Genomic DNA, 18,161 nt, shown 5'->3' on the forward strand with positions numbered 1-18,161 from the left:
TAAACATGGGGCTCCCTAATGGTCATGCACTTGGAATCTGTACTGTTTCTATCATTCCAGCCCAGACAGGCCTAAATTGCATCCAAGTAACTAATATATTACTGTTTTTTCCCCTTTTTCTATGATGACTTGCCAACTTTGAGTAGCCCTAAAAACACTGAATGAAATAGACTACTGAGGTGTTAATCTGAGCACTATTGCATGATGCTGATGAGAAGAACCAAACATAATGGTGCAGCTGAATGCATAGCAAAAGTGTTAGCATTTCAGGAGTCTTTTTTGACACTCAAAGGAAGAAATGACCAGATGATTATTAAAGCAATTGTCATCTCTTCTCCTATATACAAGACTCTTCTCCTATATACAGGTCAGTTTAAAACATTAAAAGACCACTCTTAAAAACATTAAAAGACCACTGAAACACTACACTTTCACCTCAACTGTGAAGTGTTTCCTAAGTATTGCATCAAACATAGGGTGCAAACTCAAGCTATAATTTCAGTAATGCTTGTTTATTAAAAAATTAATAAACCTCCCCAAAATAAAATTTATTTCTTTTAAAAAAGACATTTATAAACGTAGGATTGAAGTCTTAAACACTTGAATCTACAACACACACTCCCTTAGAGGGAGCAAGGTAACATGAAATCATCGTGAAAACCAAGGAAAATCTAATCCCGTATTTGAGATGATCATGCAGTAGCACACTATAATCATGCTCTTATGTAAAACTACCTCTTAAAGCCAGGAAAAGTTTGGAACTAGTCTTGACTGGCTTCCTTCTCTCTCCTGGCAACCTCTAATAGAGCAAGAATGGCTCACAAAACAGTCTCAAACTATCACTACTGGTAACTAGTTTTTATCATATCCTGCAATAACACGAGAAAAATTTTGCATGTACAGAACCATGCCTGCAATTGGCTGGATTAATCTATCATATGAACATGGCGGGGTTTTTCTAGATTTATTTTTTTAAAGATAGTATGCCTTCTGGAAATGGGAGAAATTATGCAAATTCTGTGAGAAATGTAAAAAAAAAAAATACTGCCATTTCTTTCCTCTCTCACAGTATTTACAATACTCAGAAGTCTACCCAACTACTTTAACAAATTTATTTTAGCCTGATGAAAACATTTCAATATCAATTTCTTACTAAGTTAAAAGAAATTCCAGGTGCCTAGTACTATTCGCTAACCTTTTCTTCCCAAATATCATTCAATCTGCTTATTGCTACTCCCACTTTGAATATTCAAATTGTTCATGGGATCAAAATACTTTACTTAATCTTTATGTTTTCTGATTTCAACAGACCTTGAGGTGACTACAGAGACCTGTAGTCAGTACTGTGAGAAAGAAGTAATTCTTGAAACAGGAAACAAAAAGTGATACCATAAAATTATACTAGGTATCATTTGAAACATACCAGCAAAGTAGGCTAATCTGAAGCCTTTTCTGGAGATGCTATCATCTGAATGAAACCTTATCCAAACATGATCCTGTGAAGAGATGTATGGTGAGGGAATGGAAGAGCCACATGCTCTGTAGCCTTCAATGTTCTTGTAGCTTCCAATGGTTAACCAATCTGAGCTGCATCGTCGAGATCCCTGAACATCAAAATCTTGAAAGCTGAAAAAGAGAAAAGGTCAAAATTGTTACTGAATTATTACACATACTGAATATTACACAAACAAGCTGCTGAATTACTACACAGGAAAATTACCTTGAAGTTCTTTTTTGATATAAAGAAATACTTCTTCTTCTGAAATAAAAGAATAGCTTCTCTACCCATGTAGAAATAAAGTTTAACTTTGTGCTGATACTTTTGTATTATGAGGACAGTAAGGATCAAACAAAATATTGCATCCACTACTTAAAGAAATGCAATTTTGCTACAAAAACACACACTGTCTTAATCTAAAATTCTGGTAATGAAATTGTCCTTATGTGTCTCATTTAATGACTTTCATACACTACTAAGTGATTTTAACTCCAATTTCACCAGACTTTTAGCTAATGCTACACTTATGGCAATAATATGTTTTGACATTATAAATACAGATAAATAGTTCAAAATTATGGTTTTAGGGAAGACTTTCTCCCAGTTGCACTACTCAGCTACCCAAGCACTATGTCATGGGCTGCTATGGTATGGCTGCACTCAGTCAAGATAAGCTGCCATAGTAATGACTGCAGAGAACAGGTCTGTACAGACAACAGAGCACCATGAGAACTGAAATGTGATACATATGAGTGGAAGAAGACAACAGGAAAGAAAAAAAAAAGGAGTTTTAAAAATAAACAGGATGAAAACTTTAGAAAGCATTCTATTGCTGAACAGTTTTACCTACTTTACACTGCATTTATGTCAGTTAAACATTTAGCAGAAAGATTGTTTAAATTAAGAAGCAGAATTTAAATGAGTAACTGATGTCAAAGCAAATATTTCACAATGAAGAGCAGTTTCTTAGGTCAGCAAGTCTGAACTGGAAACTGTAGAAAATCTGCAGGTAATGCAGTTTCATAATAAAGTCTATGAAGCAGTACTAACTTGTATGTTGATGCTAAAAGAAATCAGTAATCAGAAATGAACTGATGAGAATTTGAGTTAAGTTTTTACATTACTACTTTAGAAAAGTTACAAGATATGTGAAACTGTGAGGAGCTCCCTGCATCAAAACTCAACCTTTTCTGAACTGCAGTCATATCTACTGACTCACTGTTTGTCCCTGACATTTTTAAGCACACCAAGAGACTTCATAGCAATGAAGCATTACAACATTTAGTCTACACACTTTTTAATAAAAAATTCCTGTTTCAGACACATTGAAAATATTCAAATAAATGAGCACACTGACATTTTTCTAGTCACCGATTCTGCAGCAGAAAACAAATGGTACATGGCTGTGTGCGAGCAAATCAGATAAAAGGAAAGGCAAAAACCAGAAGAAACTGAAATCCACCACTTGCAGGACAGAAGAGAAAACTGGTATGTGCACAACTGGCAGTTAAAAATGTCTGATTAGTATTTCTTTGATTCATATGCATAATACAGGAGCACTGTTACCTTATAGTAATGATCTCCCCCGGGTTCGCATGGATGTACCAGCTACAGTTAATTCGGGCAGGATACTCAGAGGGCCACCCTGGACTTGTGATTGTCCCGCTTGGTGATCGAATTTGTTCTGGAATATCTCCACAAGCTATAAAATACATAAATATTGAAAGCAACTTGATTAATTCTCTTTTTCTAAAAGCCAATAAGACAAAAACCCCACCCAACCAATCAGCACCTAATGAGGGAGAATATCAAAGTGAGTTAGATGACATAGCAACTAAAAAAACCACAACTTCTAAGGGAGTTTGTAATGAAACATGTCAGCTTAAAGATGTTTTCCAACAATGCCAGTGCAGCAATTTTTATTTAAATCAATTACTACTACAGATTTAAAAAGATTATTCTATGTGGACTTTGACAACTTTATTAAGGTTAAAGATTTTTTATTTTTAAATTTTATTTTTAGTCTTTACAAAGATTCAGCTCAATTTAACCATGCATTAACACGATTGTTCATTGATTACTTCACTTTAATTTGTTTTTCACCTTCTAATGCACTTAGAAGCATTAGAATAATGCTAAATAATCAAGCAGCTGAAATTTCCTGTCTTGGGTAGACCCAGTGTTTGACCATCATTTAAATACCTTCCCTCTTCCAGTTCTTGGCATGGAAATGATCTCCGTACACATGATTCCAAATGCTTGAAAGGAAAAGAGCACTTACTGCAGCAGAGAGACCTGCATAACTACATTGCTGATAATGGACTAGAAAGTTTGTATTTATAGGTTTAATTATATGCAACTGAAGTAACTCAGTCATTTGTACTCTTACTTTATTGGTGTAGCTTTCTGCATTGGCCTTAACTCAGCTGCTGTTCCTTCCAAAGCTCAAGGATTCTCAATTCTCCTGCTTTTATTTGAAGTAATGTATTTATACTTAACTTTGTGGACTTTGTTTTCCTTTTTTTCCCCCCATAGCAGCCTCACATCCAACAGCTGTCACATAGCATATACACAAACTTCAAATAAGGAGAAAGGCTAGAATGCTCTCAATGCAGCTTCAAATTATGAGGAAATCTCAGTGGCAAGAAAACATTATACATAACTGCCCTCTGAGCTTTTATTTTTCAATTTAATCACCGATAGTCCAAAACCTGCCAAGCTTTCAAAGCTACTGGTAGCTCAGTAAGTTACACACAGTAGTCTGAACACAAGAACTATTACAAATAAGAAAGCACTTCCATTACTGTCTGATCATCAAAAGCTTTTAGAATTCCTATTTGATTAAAACAGCCAATCAGAACTTCTGAATAAACAAACATGATGAAGAATGAACTGTATTTTTAACAGTGGAAAAGTCATAATAATGTAATTTGTGGACAAGTTATTTTTTCTATTTTTAAACAAAATCAGGCTTTTAAAATAATTTTGCAATAATATAATAGAGAACTGAAATTATAAAAAGTTAGAATCTTAAATGATTACTTTAAAGTATTTCCATACAGCACAACAAATGCACTTTAAAATATGTTTTAGAAGGACTAAAAGACAAGAATGCTGACATCTGAATTTTTTATATTAACTTAAATACCACAGAAAAAATAAAATTCAGGAAATTTTCTATTTTTCTGTATATCTGTAAGAGAATAATGCTTTAAACTGTTTTTGACATGTTCCTTTTTAGAGCTTTATTCATGCTTCACAGTTAACATACTTCAGATGTAGGACACAGGAGCTGTCCTAATATCTCGGGATGAAAGTCACAGAATACAGAAAGATATTATTTCATTTGAATATGCAATCATTCACTTTCTTTTTAATTTTTGAGCAAACCCTATAGGTGGTGCTCTAACACCATGAAAATTTGGAACACAGCTCCTGTGTAAGTGATCTTTTGATACTTAAAATTTGTTCAGGCAATAAATGTAAGGACTTGAAAGAAAAGCTGGTTATTCATTTGTTTAAGTAAAATAGCAGTTCTAGCAAAAACCAAAAAACATACAGAGTTTTTTGCAAAAACATGCAAAAAAAGTAGAAGAATGTATAAGACATTTTGTACCAAGCTCACAAACGCTGGCAACAATTCCACATACTAGGTGGTTACTACTGAAATAATCCCCAGCTTCAAAAAAGTTGCCTTGAGGTGAAATTTACAGTACAACATACACCTGCTATCAGGAATTTCCAAACTGGCACACAGAATTTTGTCACTGAGAACCACTGCAGAAGCTATTAAGTTTACCCGACAAAGGACGCTTTGCACTAAAATATATAAAAAACAATCCATTCAACATGAGTTCATTCAGTTTTACGGAGTCCACTTCTAAAAACATTAGCATGTTAAACCCATGTACCAGTACAAACAGTAACATATTTGAACACCAGTATAAATGGAAGAAATTCCACATGACAATCTTTTATAATCAAGGTAGTGCTTTCAGAGCACATGAAAGCTTCCAGTTTTGTTCAAACTCAGGATTTTTTTTATCCTCTGTAGAACCAACCTTATATCCCTTGTAATTTCTACAGTCTTTTATTAAGATGTCTTTTTCTCTGTTTCTAGTAAATCTCAGACTACAGAGCTGAGAGCAAAAGATGATCATTTGCAACAGCAACCAATACAGAGAGAAGCAGACTATGGAGGGCACGAGGAAGCAAGAAAGACCACAGGCACAATAATACAGGATGAATAAAACTGTACAAGTGCTGTAGAAGAAAAAATACTGAAGGAAGTATTCATGTGACAAAATGGGGGTTCAAAAAAAGGGAATGGACTTCAAAAGCAAATTACAGCTTTCTTCAAGTTGGCCAGACAAACTAAATGCACTTGCATAGTTGATATATATTCATGCACTAAAAATCTCTTATTTAGAGCTCAGGAGAAAATAGAAATCTCCTGTTTGCTTAAAAAGTGTAAAAAGGTCAAGATCAACTGTGCAGAAGCTGTACTTCAGAAATTCTGTCTTTCTGAGAGTGAATAATTTCTCAGATTTTTAAAATCATGCATAACCTTTAGAAACAGAACAGCTTTGAAGTGAATATACTTTATAAAGACAATAGCAAGCCTCTAAAATCAATTCCTGACCCTCTGCCTAACTAGATGTTTCTCCTACACATTTATAGACTATAATGTAACACATTTTATTCACGTATCTGTAAACATACAGAACGTAAACAATATCACGAAGGATATGGGGTAAAAAAAAATCCAACTAGCAGAACGTAAAACAGAAATGCATTGATAGAGGCAAACATCCTTACTTTAAGTTGAGGAAAATTTGGACTTTTATTCTCAATTGCTAGCAGTCCTACAAGCATTTGCCATACAGGTCAGTTGTATCTAAGATAACTTAAAATTACAAGAAAACTGATTAAATTTAGAATAATTTATTTAAAGTATTAAAAATACATAAGAGAATAGCAGACTGAAAGTTAGACGAGTCAGGGTAAAAGGAAATGAGTCTGCAATGAAGGCAGAAGCACGAAAGAAATTGAGAGGGTTGCATTGTAGAGAAGCAAAGACACGCAGTGATGCGTGCCCAGGATGTTCTCAAAAGGCCATAGTGTTTGAAGGGAGGGTAACAAATTCCTCTTGCACAACCATTTCTGTTGTGTCTGCTTACATTCCCTTCAGTGCCCTTGTATTCTCTGGCACAATTCTGCTCATCCATCTCCTACCTGTTTCAAATTCTTTCCTCTGATAATCTTTATTCTATTAAAAATCTATTTGCAATTCTGTCTGTTACTCTGATATAACTGATAAAACTATAATTTTACTGTTCAGTAAATTGCAATACTGCAATTAGGACTGAGGATGTTTCACATATTACAGTGTAAAATAATGGTCAAAAGAGCTTGCCTATAATTTTCTGGTGATATGGATTTTCATGTAGACTTTTTAAAAATAGACACAACAGTTTTTCTTGTTTCCCTCTTCCTGAAATTTGTTTGCCATCCCACATTACAGAACATTATTGTAAACTACAGGATATTGACCAGTAAACAAAAGAGAGCCAATTAAAAGTTTACTGTACCAAATTCAACTAGCAAGTTATAACAAGAAAATAATTAAGAAACCTATGCAAAAATTCTGTAGCAAGATCTAGAGAAGTAAAGTACCTGTAGTAAGAGTGAACAACATGTCAAGGAAAAAAGTCACTTCAGAAAAGCAGGGAGACGGAGATTAGGGATTTATCTTCACAGTAATGCCAAGAGATTAGTTGAAAAGATAAAAGAATTAGCTTTCAATGTGAACCACAGGATGATAAGGTATGCATTATATTGGACATGGTAAGGACATGAATGCAGCTGGATAAATGATCTGAAGGTGTTTAAAACAGCTTAGAGTAAAAAGAGAATAATGTTGTGATAAAGTCTAAACCGTGAACAGGGAGGATAATTATTGCATTGTAACTCTCAGGAGCCACTCAAAGTCTTATGTAGGGAACTACAGGGGAAGAAGGCATAGGAATCTTTGCCTCCAAGTCAAGCCTAAAGGCTTTAATTTAAAGTGCCCTTTGCTCTGCAATAGAGACATGTTCAGTAAAAGTAAGTCATTACTTATATAAACATATATATACATTATAGATATATATATAAACATATATATATATATATACACACACATATATAAAGAGTGCTGCAGTTTTTTAAAATGCAGAGTGGGGGGTTGGGGAGATGGGGAATTGGTTTTGCAATAGTGACAATTATGGCTCAACATACCTCAAAAACAGACCTGAAAATATTTCTGAACTCTTTAGATTTTAAAGGCATGAACACTTGCTCTGTAGTGACAGCTTATATGCAGAGACAACATTCCACTAATTGCTGCTGGCAAAAACAGCATGCTTATATATTAGAGGGGTACCTGTAACTTGGCTATATAATATATAGCAGAAGCATAAATACCAAAGGCCACAGAGGTCTGTGCTATTAAAATAAAATTTAGTAAGGTAGGTATGTAGTTTTGCAGCAGCAGCATGACAGGAAATCTACCATCAAGATGAAAATTTCATTTTAAATCCCATCTCTGTACAACGGCCCAAGAAAATCGCTTGCTTGGTTTCAACACCAAGTGAAAGTTGGATTTAGAAAGATTAAAGGCCAGATGTCTTTGGTTCTATTTTACAGAAACTCTGCTTAAAACTGTTCTGCAAAATACAAAGTTGTCCAGGTATGCTTGATGGAACATATAACCTGCAAGTTTGAAAATATGTTTGGGAGCCCAAATTTATTTAAAAGGAACTAAAAAATAATTTAATTCATCACCATCTTTCATACACGGGCTATGAACTTAAAATTTAAGACATACATACAAAGAGCAGTAAGGAAAATGGTAGTGGGTCAGTCTATATGCTTTCTTCAGGTTGTCCTTAACAGATCACCCCTTCCCCAATACCTTGAAATTCCCCAGTGAAGAACTTGCACTTTGTATTAAAAAAGAAACTTAGGAGTACAGTATTTATTTTTTGTCATCTGGAAAGCTATTTAAAAACACAAGAACATCATTTATATACATATATATATATATATATAATTTTGTTGTTGTTGTTATTATTATTATTATTTATTTCTAAATGGATTTTTCTTCTCCGTAGTTAAAGTTCTATCTACTAGCTGCTGTTATCTTGCATACAAAGTACATTGTGTTCTGCTCTTCTTGGCACTGCCTGTTCAAGCATGCTGGCCGAAGTACTGGAAGCAGAGTCAAAAATTCCATTCACCTCTTGCCCAAGCAGATGCTTTTCTGCCTGTATTGTGACCTGGGACACAACTGTTGCAGTAAACAAAGGCATGAGGGGTTGTCAAAATATACCCTGAAAGCTGCATAGTGGGATTTTAGGTTGACTTTGTGTCTCTCATCCATTCCAACTCCAGCAAGAATTGTTCTGATAGGGGCAAGTAGCTATGTTGATATTTATTATTTACAGTGCTCCATAAATGTAGTATATATGATACTTGGTGCACCAGTACTGTTAAAAAGCAACAGCATTCCTCATGATGCAGCACAAGAATGGGTAAGAAAGACCTTCTATTTATAGACTTTTAACAGTTGTTGAGTGGCAAACAATAAAAGGGAAATAAAAAGCAGAAGGTTTAACAACAAAGACCATCCACTGACTGTAAATTTATCCAAAAACTCAACCATACTAGTACAAGTAGCAACATAATGTTTAAAGCAATACTGCAAGGATAACTACAGTGAAACATACAAGCTGTTCTCAAAAAGGACAACTTTGCATTTTGACTCTTATTTTAGGAAAAGGAGGTGTAAAAATCAGTCTGAATTCTAGGGATTAGAGGCAGCTTTCCTAGAGAAAGAACCAGGCCTGTATTCTGCTACCTGCTGAGGAGCCTTTATCTCCCGGTTTGCACATACTCTGGGTATCTGTATGATAAACCACACCCAGCAGCTGCTGACACTGTGCAGCATCTGAAGAACAAAGACTGTACACCAATGCCTCAATGGCCACACAGTCCCATCACTAACACACAACAGACCCAACTGCGGCTGCTGCCCAGAAGAGGACTAAAACTGACTTATTGGAAGAGAATACAGAAACATTTCAGCAGTGTGTGCTGCTTTTATACCCCATATTCTCCCAGCATCTCAACAGTTTCTCAGTTTCATGAGTTCTACATTTTTTTTCTTGTATTAAGGAAATTGTGTAGTCAAGTGTACAGTCGTTTCAGTTAAATCTAATCAGGTGAAACACATAACTCTTGGATTTATGTTATTTGATAGTAGCAGTGTCCAAAATTACATTTCAGTAAATTTCATTTCACAAAAACTTTACTGTGGAAAGAAAATATCAATTCAACTTAAACCAACTTTTCTCTTAGTTCAATGTTTGTATGGAAAAATAATTAGGCAGTCCACTTAGAAAGGCATAATCTGTTCATGAGCATGCAGGTATCAGTTTTATCTTATGAGAATTTTTCCATGTTCCAGTTGCTTCATTCCTTATTACATGCTGCAAAAGGCAGTAATAATTTTTATAGCCAAATATCTCTTCATAAGATACCAGGTGGCTTTCAATATTTACTATTTAAGTCATGCATGAAATTTAAACATTACAAAAAATGACTTACCCGTTGACACTCCTGAAATATGCACATTTTCAGAATGTTCTGCAAGAGCACCATTTCCTAAAATTAAACATAATGAATAAGCTAATTTCCAAGATAAAATTTGTAAAAATTCTTCAGATACCTTTTTACAGAACAGAACGAACAAACCTGAAGTTATTTTAATTAATATTAAACATGAAAGGTCCTACATAAGTTTTGTAATAAATTAAAAGAGAAAAACTAGAGAGAAAGTTACCATACAATAAAAAATACCCCCACCCAAGCATTGTTGGTTTACTAGGAACAATTACATATATCAGAAAGTTAAGGAACAAGCCAAGACTGATACTGTCAGTGTTGGGGGACTTTATGCATGTTAGATGGCATAATTTGTATTTTGCATCAAGTGCTATTTTATTTTCAAGAAATATTTGCTTCAATGCATCTTCCCCATCTCCTTCTGGAGCAAGATTTGTAAGTAAATGCTATGCAAATAAAGACATCCAGGGGACTATACCCATCTATTTCATAAAAATTGCAGCCTATACCGTTTATTATCCAGAAAGACGGCTCAGATACAGCAGGGAACTGGCCACCTTCGAAAGTTATTCCCTGCCAATGTTCATTAAAACAAAGGAGAGTTGAAAAGATGAACAAGACCCATGTGGTCATCAAGAGTAAGAGATCAAAAAACATTATCCCTCCAAAGCCCATACTACTTTGTACTCTCCAAAGTAAAAGTAGTCTGTTAAAGCCAACATATTTGCTGGCAGGTGGCAGTCCTGGTACATGATGTGACACATCAAATCGTATTGCGTGCACTTCTCCCCTCCTTTATCCATCATTTTTTTCTTTTAATCTTTACAACAAATTTGTCGTAATTTCTTTCAGAAACTTCAGGAATAAAGAGCTACTTTGATACATAAGCACCTCTCAACACAGATAGTGAATCTGAAATGTGCAATACTTCACTAAGCAAATCCTGAAACCACAACTCTTAATCCTTCGAAGTTTTGTAATAGTGAAGATTTGCTCACATATGTCTCACATATTTTCATGCATCTGATACAGTTGTTCTACCAGCACTGCAATGCCAGTGTACTATGTCTGGGTAACAAGAACCTTAAATATACAAAGGAAACACAAATTCATTTTATACCAATTTAAAGACTGTTACCAGTTGACCAAGATCATAGTATACCTAAGCCAGCACCTCAGTGCTCCTCTGGTACAGTGATTACCCATAAGATGTTTTAGAAATTGCTCCCAGGATTGACACCAAATACAGAAAGCCATATTTTTTAACTTCTTAAAGATACAATACAGTTAGAAACCTGATGGTCAGAATTTGTAGAAAAATAGTAAGTTTAATTTTTTTGTTTTTTAAAACTAAATTCCTTGGCTTTCCAAAGTGACGTGTTTCCCACCCCATTTTCAAAGTACTAATTTCACTGCATGTATTTACATATCAAGTTGCTTTGTCCCAGTTGTTACAAAAACTCCACACTGCAACAATACTCCTCAATGTTCAAAACACTGAAGTGTTTTTAAAACGAAAGCTATTTCAAATACTGTTAGTGAGCAACTATTTTTCAATTAAACTATTTTCAAACTAAAATATATATCTAAGTTTTAAAAACCTGTTCTCCAAATAATTTCTCCACTTTGCATATCACTGACATGCCAAGGGATGTTGCCACTCTAATTTCATGTGTACAGTAACATTTAGCTCTTAATTTACAAAATAAACATCTTTGCTGGAAAATTATTTTACTTGTAACCAATTCCATAGAAGCACATTTCTGATTTTTGTTTTCCATTATTTCCAGCTGCATGACAAAAACATTAACACATTTCAAGACCTCTTGTCTAACCTAAAAATAACTTACTGATATTTCATCTTTCAAATACACGGGGTATTATTCACCCTTTTACTTGCAAAAAGGGGTATTAGCACATACAGCTATATTTGTAGTTGCTATTGAACACTGAAAACAAGTATCATTATAAAAAAGAAGGAACTCTCAAACATCTAGAAATATGAAAAACTCAGCAGTAATTACAGTAAGTATCTGAGCACTCCATTAATGCTCCCAGAATCTGAATTCCTGAGAAACTGCCTGTACATAAAGACCAGTAAAACAAAAAACCCAGAATACTAATTAAATCAGCTCTGATGAAAATACAATGAAACATGAAAAGACTGACATAACACTGAAGTGATGGAAAACAAAGCAAAGAATATATATATCAAAGACTGACAAAATCTCTAAATCAGTAATAATGAGAACCATACTAAAATGGGAACTTGCATCCAAATCCTGTATGTGTTGACTCAGAATTAATGGGTTAAAAAAACTTAGGCCAATACCTGAAGAGAGAACATTTGAATATTTTCCATCTAAAAATATGCTTTACCGTCCAGCAATGAATCTTGCAAGATAAACTGATGTCAGATTTATTGTTAAACTAACTTCAGTGATTAGTCAGAAGTGGCACTAACGTGTAATGATGAAGCCTAAATTCAGATCCAAGTACTACAATATCAAAATAAGGTCTTTTTTTAATAAACTCCCAATAAATATATAATAAATGTAATTTCATTACATTCAAGATGAGCAATGTCAGATTATTACTTCCTTTTTTATTGAAAACTGTCATTGAAAAAGTGTGTTTAGATGCCATTTAAGTGTTACTAACTGCTCACACCTTTATGAAATTTTTAGACAATGACACTTACATGATTTCAACAAATAATCTCATGGCTCCATATAATGTTAGCCTACTAGAAGACCAATATATCAGATAACAGATCAGTAATTTCCATTAAGATAAGGGAACATAATTATCTTTGAAATTCCTGCTAGTCTATTTAACATAACAGAATATGAAAACATGAAATAAAATTTCTTAGGTCAGAGTAAGTTTTTCTATTTCTTCATGTCCTAAATAAATATTTACTATTTATCCCAATTTCAAACTGAAGTTTTAAACTGGAACAGGTGTCACCTAACAAAACTTAGCACCAGGCTTTTCCGTATCAGTTACAGGAGTGTGACAGCACAGCACTGGAAGCTACACACCAAGAAGCTCCTGCCTTTTGTGCTGCCTGTAAGAAACCAGGATTGTTATTTTTTTAAAACAACATCTTCCGTCATTATTTTTTTTCTGATGACTTCTTAAAATAAATCACTTGTGTAACCAGGACTATACCCATCTTATTTATGTCCTTTTATAAACACTTAGTACAAACACAAAACAGAAATGTACGTCAACTTTAACCCTGCAGCTTAAGATATGGCCAGCAACTGCACATAAGTTAAAAAAATTCAAATGGACAAGGATCAAGATAAAATCAAACATTTTATATGCTTTTTCTAAACAAAACAAATTCATAAACAGAATATGAGATTTTAAACTACTGGTAACCTATATGTTAAGTAGAAGTATGGAAAGTGCTTTTAATGGCTTTCTACTGAGGTGAACATGAGTTTGTTGACACCATTTACTAAATTAGTTGGACTCTTGCTAGAATGTTTTACAGCACGGAACAACCTCCAACTTCTGAGCTGCCTCTCTGTCTTCAACAAATTTTAAAATCTCCCAAATGTTCAAAGGAAGAATAGTTATGTTCAAAGTTGTTCACCCATTCTTACAGATGTATCCAAAGAATTCTGTTTTACTTTCACAGCACAAAGCCAGACTTTTGACCTCCACCACTTTTTTCTGTTCCATTCAAATCCTCTGGGCTGCAATGCCACCTCATCTAAAGAGCAGGCAGACAGACAAGTAGTTCCACAGACACTTGAATTAATTCCTTTTGATTCATGTCTCACAGTTGACCGACCACAGAAGCCAGCAAGATGACACTAGGTCTGCCTTCAAATTTTCCAGCAGTTGGGGAATTTCTCCCCTACAAATCCACATGAAACTATGGTAAGCATCCATAAACACCCTACCCAGAAAATCCTGACACAGTCTCAACATCAGTTCCCAATATTCTGGTTCAAGACTCCTATACGTAGTCTGGAGAGGTGAACAGAACTAGACAGAGGATAAAACCCCATAGCCTTGGAAGGTATTTGACTCACTAACTACTTCTCAGTTTCATCATCAATAGGAGAGTAAATACAGGCCAGGGGAGTGGACTGGCAACAAAGAAAATGTGGCAGAAGCAAACACTTCGACTAAAGAACAAAGGAAAAGAATGCTTTCTCACTTGAAAAACATGATATGTTTGGAAAAATCACCTGCTAAACTCTATATATTTGAAACCCAGATAGCATCAGTGATGCTGAGCCTCACTGTGGAGGCTAACCACAATGCAGCAGCCTTCATTTTAGGATGTTACACCCCTACATCCATCCTCCCCCACAGCCTATGCAGCACAGCTCTCTCAAAATGGGATGACTCAAAGGACTATGTGCATATAACTTCAGAGTATAAAACTAAGCCTACGGTCCTCATATGAGCTACTCCTTTGATTTTTACCCGAATTCATGCATTTACAAAAAGCATAGCCAAACAGACACCCACTTACATCCACCATCCTATAATTAAGTGTCCCTTAGTCAAAATATTCAGATTAAACAAGACAACCTTCTGCTCTCAGATACATATGTGAACTTGGAGGCTTCAGACAAAGACAACATTTACCTAAATCCTGATATATTTGAGACAGCTAACAATGACTCTTACATGAAGCCATTTTGATTTCAAATTGACTAAAATTAGTAATATTAATCGAATACACTGAAATTATACTGAAAAAGCACACACAAAGATCTAGTACGTGCAACATGGTCCATTGTTTGATTGTAAAATCAGACTCTGTAACTTCAGTTTGATAGAACATCATGTAAACTGAGATTAAGCTAAATCCAGATTGTTTTACAGAAAAATTGATTGTTGAAATGAAAAAATTAAAAGAAAAAAACCCCATAGTAGCAAAGGCTATTTCAGTCACCTTTATTTCTGCTGTTACACTAAGTAGTTACTGTCCACAAAGAAAAATCACACACACCTATCTCCACTGAAGTTAAATTCTTCTGTATCAAGATTAAGCCTGTGCCATTATCCTCAACAGCCAAATTACAACCCCTATAAATAGAACTGTATAAATTGAAGAAGTGCTGTAACTTAACAGCTATGAAGAGAGATCTTTTCCCAAAGTACCTTGAGTTAAAAGGTACTGTGGTGCATAATGAATACTATATAAGCAGACTGGACAGGATATTTTTCTTGAGTCACAATTATCAAGGGCAAGAGATCAACAACAGTTCCTGTATATAAAGTGCTTCTAAACACCCTTTATTGTGATATATGTTCAACTTGCTTTATTTTAGACAATATATTTCATGACCAAACATCCTTTCTTCATCCTACTCCCAAAATTCCTTCCCACCCTGTACCTTACAAAGCTGCCTCTTGTCACCTGAAGTTACCTTGCATTATTCTTCACCAAGTTTTGCTTCTAACTGACCAAAATAAGGGTACTATATGCCTTCATGAATGAATTGGTGCTGTCTTCCATATAACCTCACTAAAAAGCAACTTAGCAATGGTACTTTGACTACTGAGTTCAAAAATAAAAAATAATCTTCATCTACAGATATGGGAGCTGGAAAAATCCATGATGCCTCTGCAATATTCCATCAGGCTTCTTAGGAATAACCCTTTTTAAAAGCACGTTTTTTGACAGTCCCAGCCAGTGGCCCACTTCCTGCAAACACCTAAGCACACTTGTGCAGAAACAAGCTTCTACTCAAGATGCTGTGTCCCACTGAACCACAGTCGGGCTCCTCTGCCAAGCCTGTGGGAGAAAAGTGCAAAGGCCACTGCTTGCCTACCATGCCTGTGGTTAATCCATGGTTATGATGTTACAGATCAGAGCAGGGCATGTGGGAGACCAACAGAAAAACAAGTACTACTACTCCTCCTCAGATAAACTAGATTATCTATAAAGGTTCCTTCCAACACAAACCATTCTATGTTAAAAGCATTAGCTCAGTATACAAACCAAACTACTGCACTGAATTATTAACCTGATGTTAACAAGCAAAAAAAAATAAGGAGCCTTCTCAGTCTTTTGATTCATCATTTACAACCTCATCTCTTGAACACTTTCATTGTATTTATTAAACTAATGTACATTTAGAATAAAACACATTAGCTGCAAGAATTTAAAGCTGTAACCACAGCCAAGAGCTAGCTACACATATACATGCATAGGTATAAGGCCATACTGCGGCCAAGCTCTCCTGCACTGCAGAAGGATCAATATTCAGTATACTGAGAATACCAACTGAAAGAAACACTTTCTGTAATCTCAGATGGACATGAGAGTGCAAAAGGGACTAACATGTTTTTTTCACATTTATAACCCAGTCTCTAAAATTATGGTTTCTCCTGTAGTTTCTTTTCTATCTGTGCACCATGTGTTCTCCAACCAGTGCTAAATCAAACTACAGAAATTCAAATTTTCCCTTCCTCAGAAGACAGGAAGAGGTGCATGTGCACTTCAAATTACATGAGTGAAGGAACTGAAAGTAAAGCAAACAGTGGAGCAAACAGAAAAAAAATTAGAGCAGTCTAATAGTATGAAACTTACCCTCCCAGAACAGTCCATGAAACATGGAGTTATTGCTACAGGGAATGCTACAAATTATGGTGTGGCAAAGCTCAGAACATAGTCCACTGAAGCCAGGCAACCATTTGTAGTATCTCCATATCCAGTAAAAAAGCAAAGCAGCAGTATCATCCCCAAATTTCTACAATACCAGTCCCAGCCTTTACAGGTACCACTGTTTCACTATTTTCTTCCTTTTGACAGCTTAGTTTGTTATCACTACATCCCTTCTATTAGAGATATGCATGAAATAAACTTAGTTTGTGCACTAATATGTATTTGGATCAACTACTCAGAATAAGATTCATAAACCACAGTAATCTCATATTTTCCAGTCTCCACTGTCTTTTTTTATATAATGTATTGCACTTTGACCACCAGTTTTTGTCCTACACCAAACTACTGCTTACTTCTGTGACAAAACATGCAACTCGTGACAAAAGACAACTTAAAAAGCATCATGAGAAGGGATGATACTGACTTTTAGGCATTAACTGATCAATAATCTCCAGTGTAACTGTAGAATCTCCTGAAGAGTTATTCAAAAATTTTGTATTATTTATTTTTAAATCAACAGTTTGGCATTAACTGGTTAAGTTCACTATTTTCCCTTATTTCCTTAGGGTTAAATACTGGAGTCATCAGAATTTCAGGTAATCATTTGTAAATCATATTTAAAGTGTGCAGATTTAAGTTGCAAAGTATCCTTTATGTGAGGGATGGATTAAACAACCATTTATTCTAACATAAAATTACACATGAAATACACAGAAACACTGAGAGAAAGCCTTACTGCTGTTCAGGCATCAATCAATTTTCTACTAAAGGCAAGCAGAGCAACAGTGACAACCTTTATTCCAAACTCCAGTAACAGAAGAGTATCTGCTACAAAGAGGATACAGTTAATACATCTAAAATTTCGAACAGTGAAAGCCAATGTTCACACAAAATAAGAAAGTGTTGTATATGCAAACACTACAATGGCACAAGTAATTTCTTTAATTAAGAACAGAAATGACTAACAGATGAAACTATACTGAAATAGTGTCTTATTTAACAATACAAAAGCTAGAAATAACCACAAAATTTCACTGTGAAAGCAGATAAAGCACAGAATTTGTTCACAATACTCAATGCTGTTATGTTACGCAGCATCAATTTTATTTTAGACCACCTGTGATGGTCAACTTTATCTAGTAAACTACGACTAAAACTAAAGCATCAGTTCTGCAATGGAGTCATTTTATGTAGGTTTTAGATTTTTTTTTCATTTACAACAACCAGCATGTACCATTTTGTGCTTAGACAATTATTCTTGGGTATAAAATAATGGGTATGGTGGTGCTGAAAGTGTGCACTGTATACTCAAAACTTGTCTAGCATCATTTTCTTTTAATCACCCTCTCA

General features: G+C 34.8%; 1 protein-coding gene across 1 annotated transcript in view; it reads right to left on the reverse strand.

Annotated features, from left to right (window-relative positions):
- LRP12 (LDL receptor related protein 12) overlaps positions 1-18,161 on the reverse strand; it is a 49,553-nt gene that overhangs the window by 10,173 nt on the left and 21,219 nt on the right. The window contains exons 2-4 of the mRNA XM_015619191.3: positions 10,148-10,204; positions 3,065-3,200; positions 1,424-1,626 (exon numbers count right to left, since the gene is read on the reverse strand). Coding sequence (XP_015474677.1) covers positions 1,424-1,626; positions 3,065-3,200; positions 10,148-10,204 — 396 coding nt within the window. The remainder of the gene's footprint in view (positions 1-1,423; positions 1,627-3,064; positions 3,201-10,147; positions 10,205-18,161) is intronic.

Source organism: Parus major, chromosome 2 (assembly GCF_001522545.3).
Source record: "Parus major isolate Abel chromosome 2, Parus_major1.1, whole genome shotgun sequence".
Lineage (NCBI taxonomy): Eukaryota > Metazoa > Chordata > Aves > Passeriformes > Paridae > Parus > Parus major.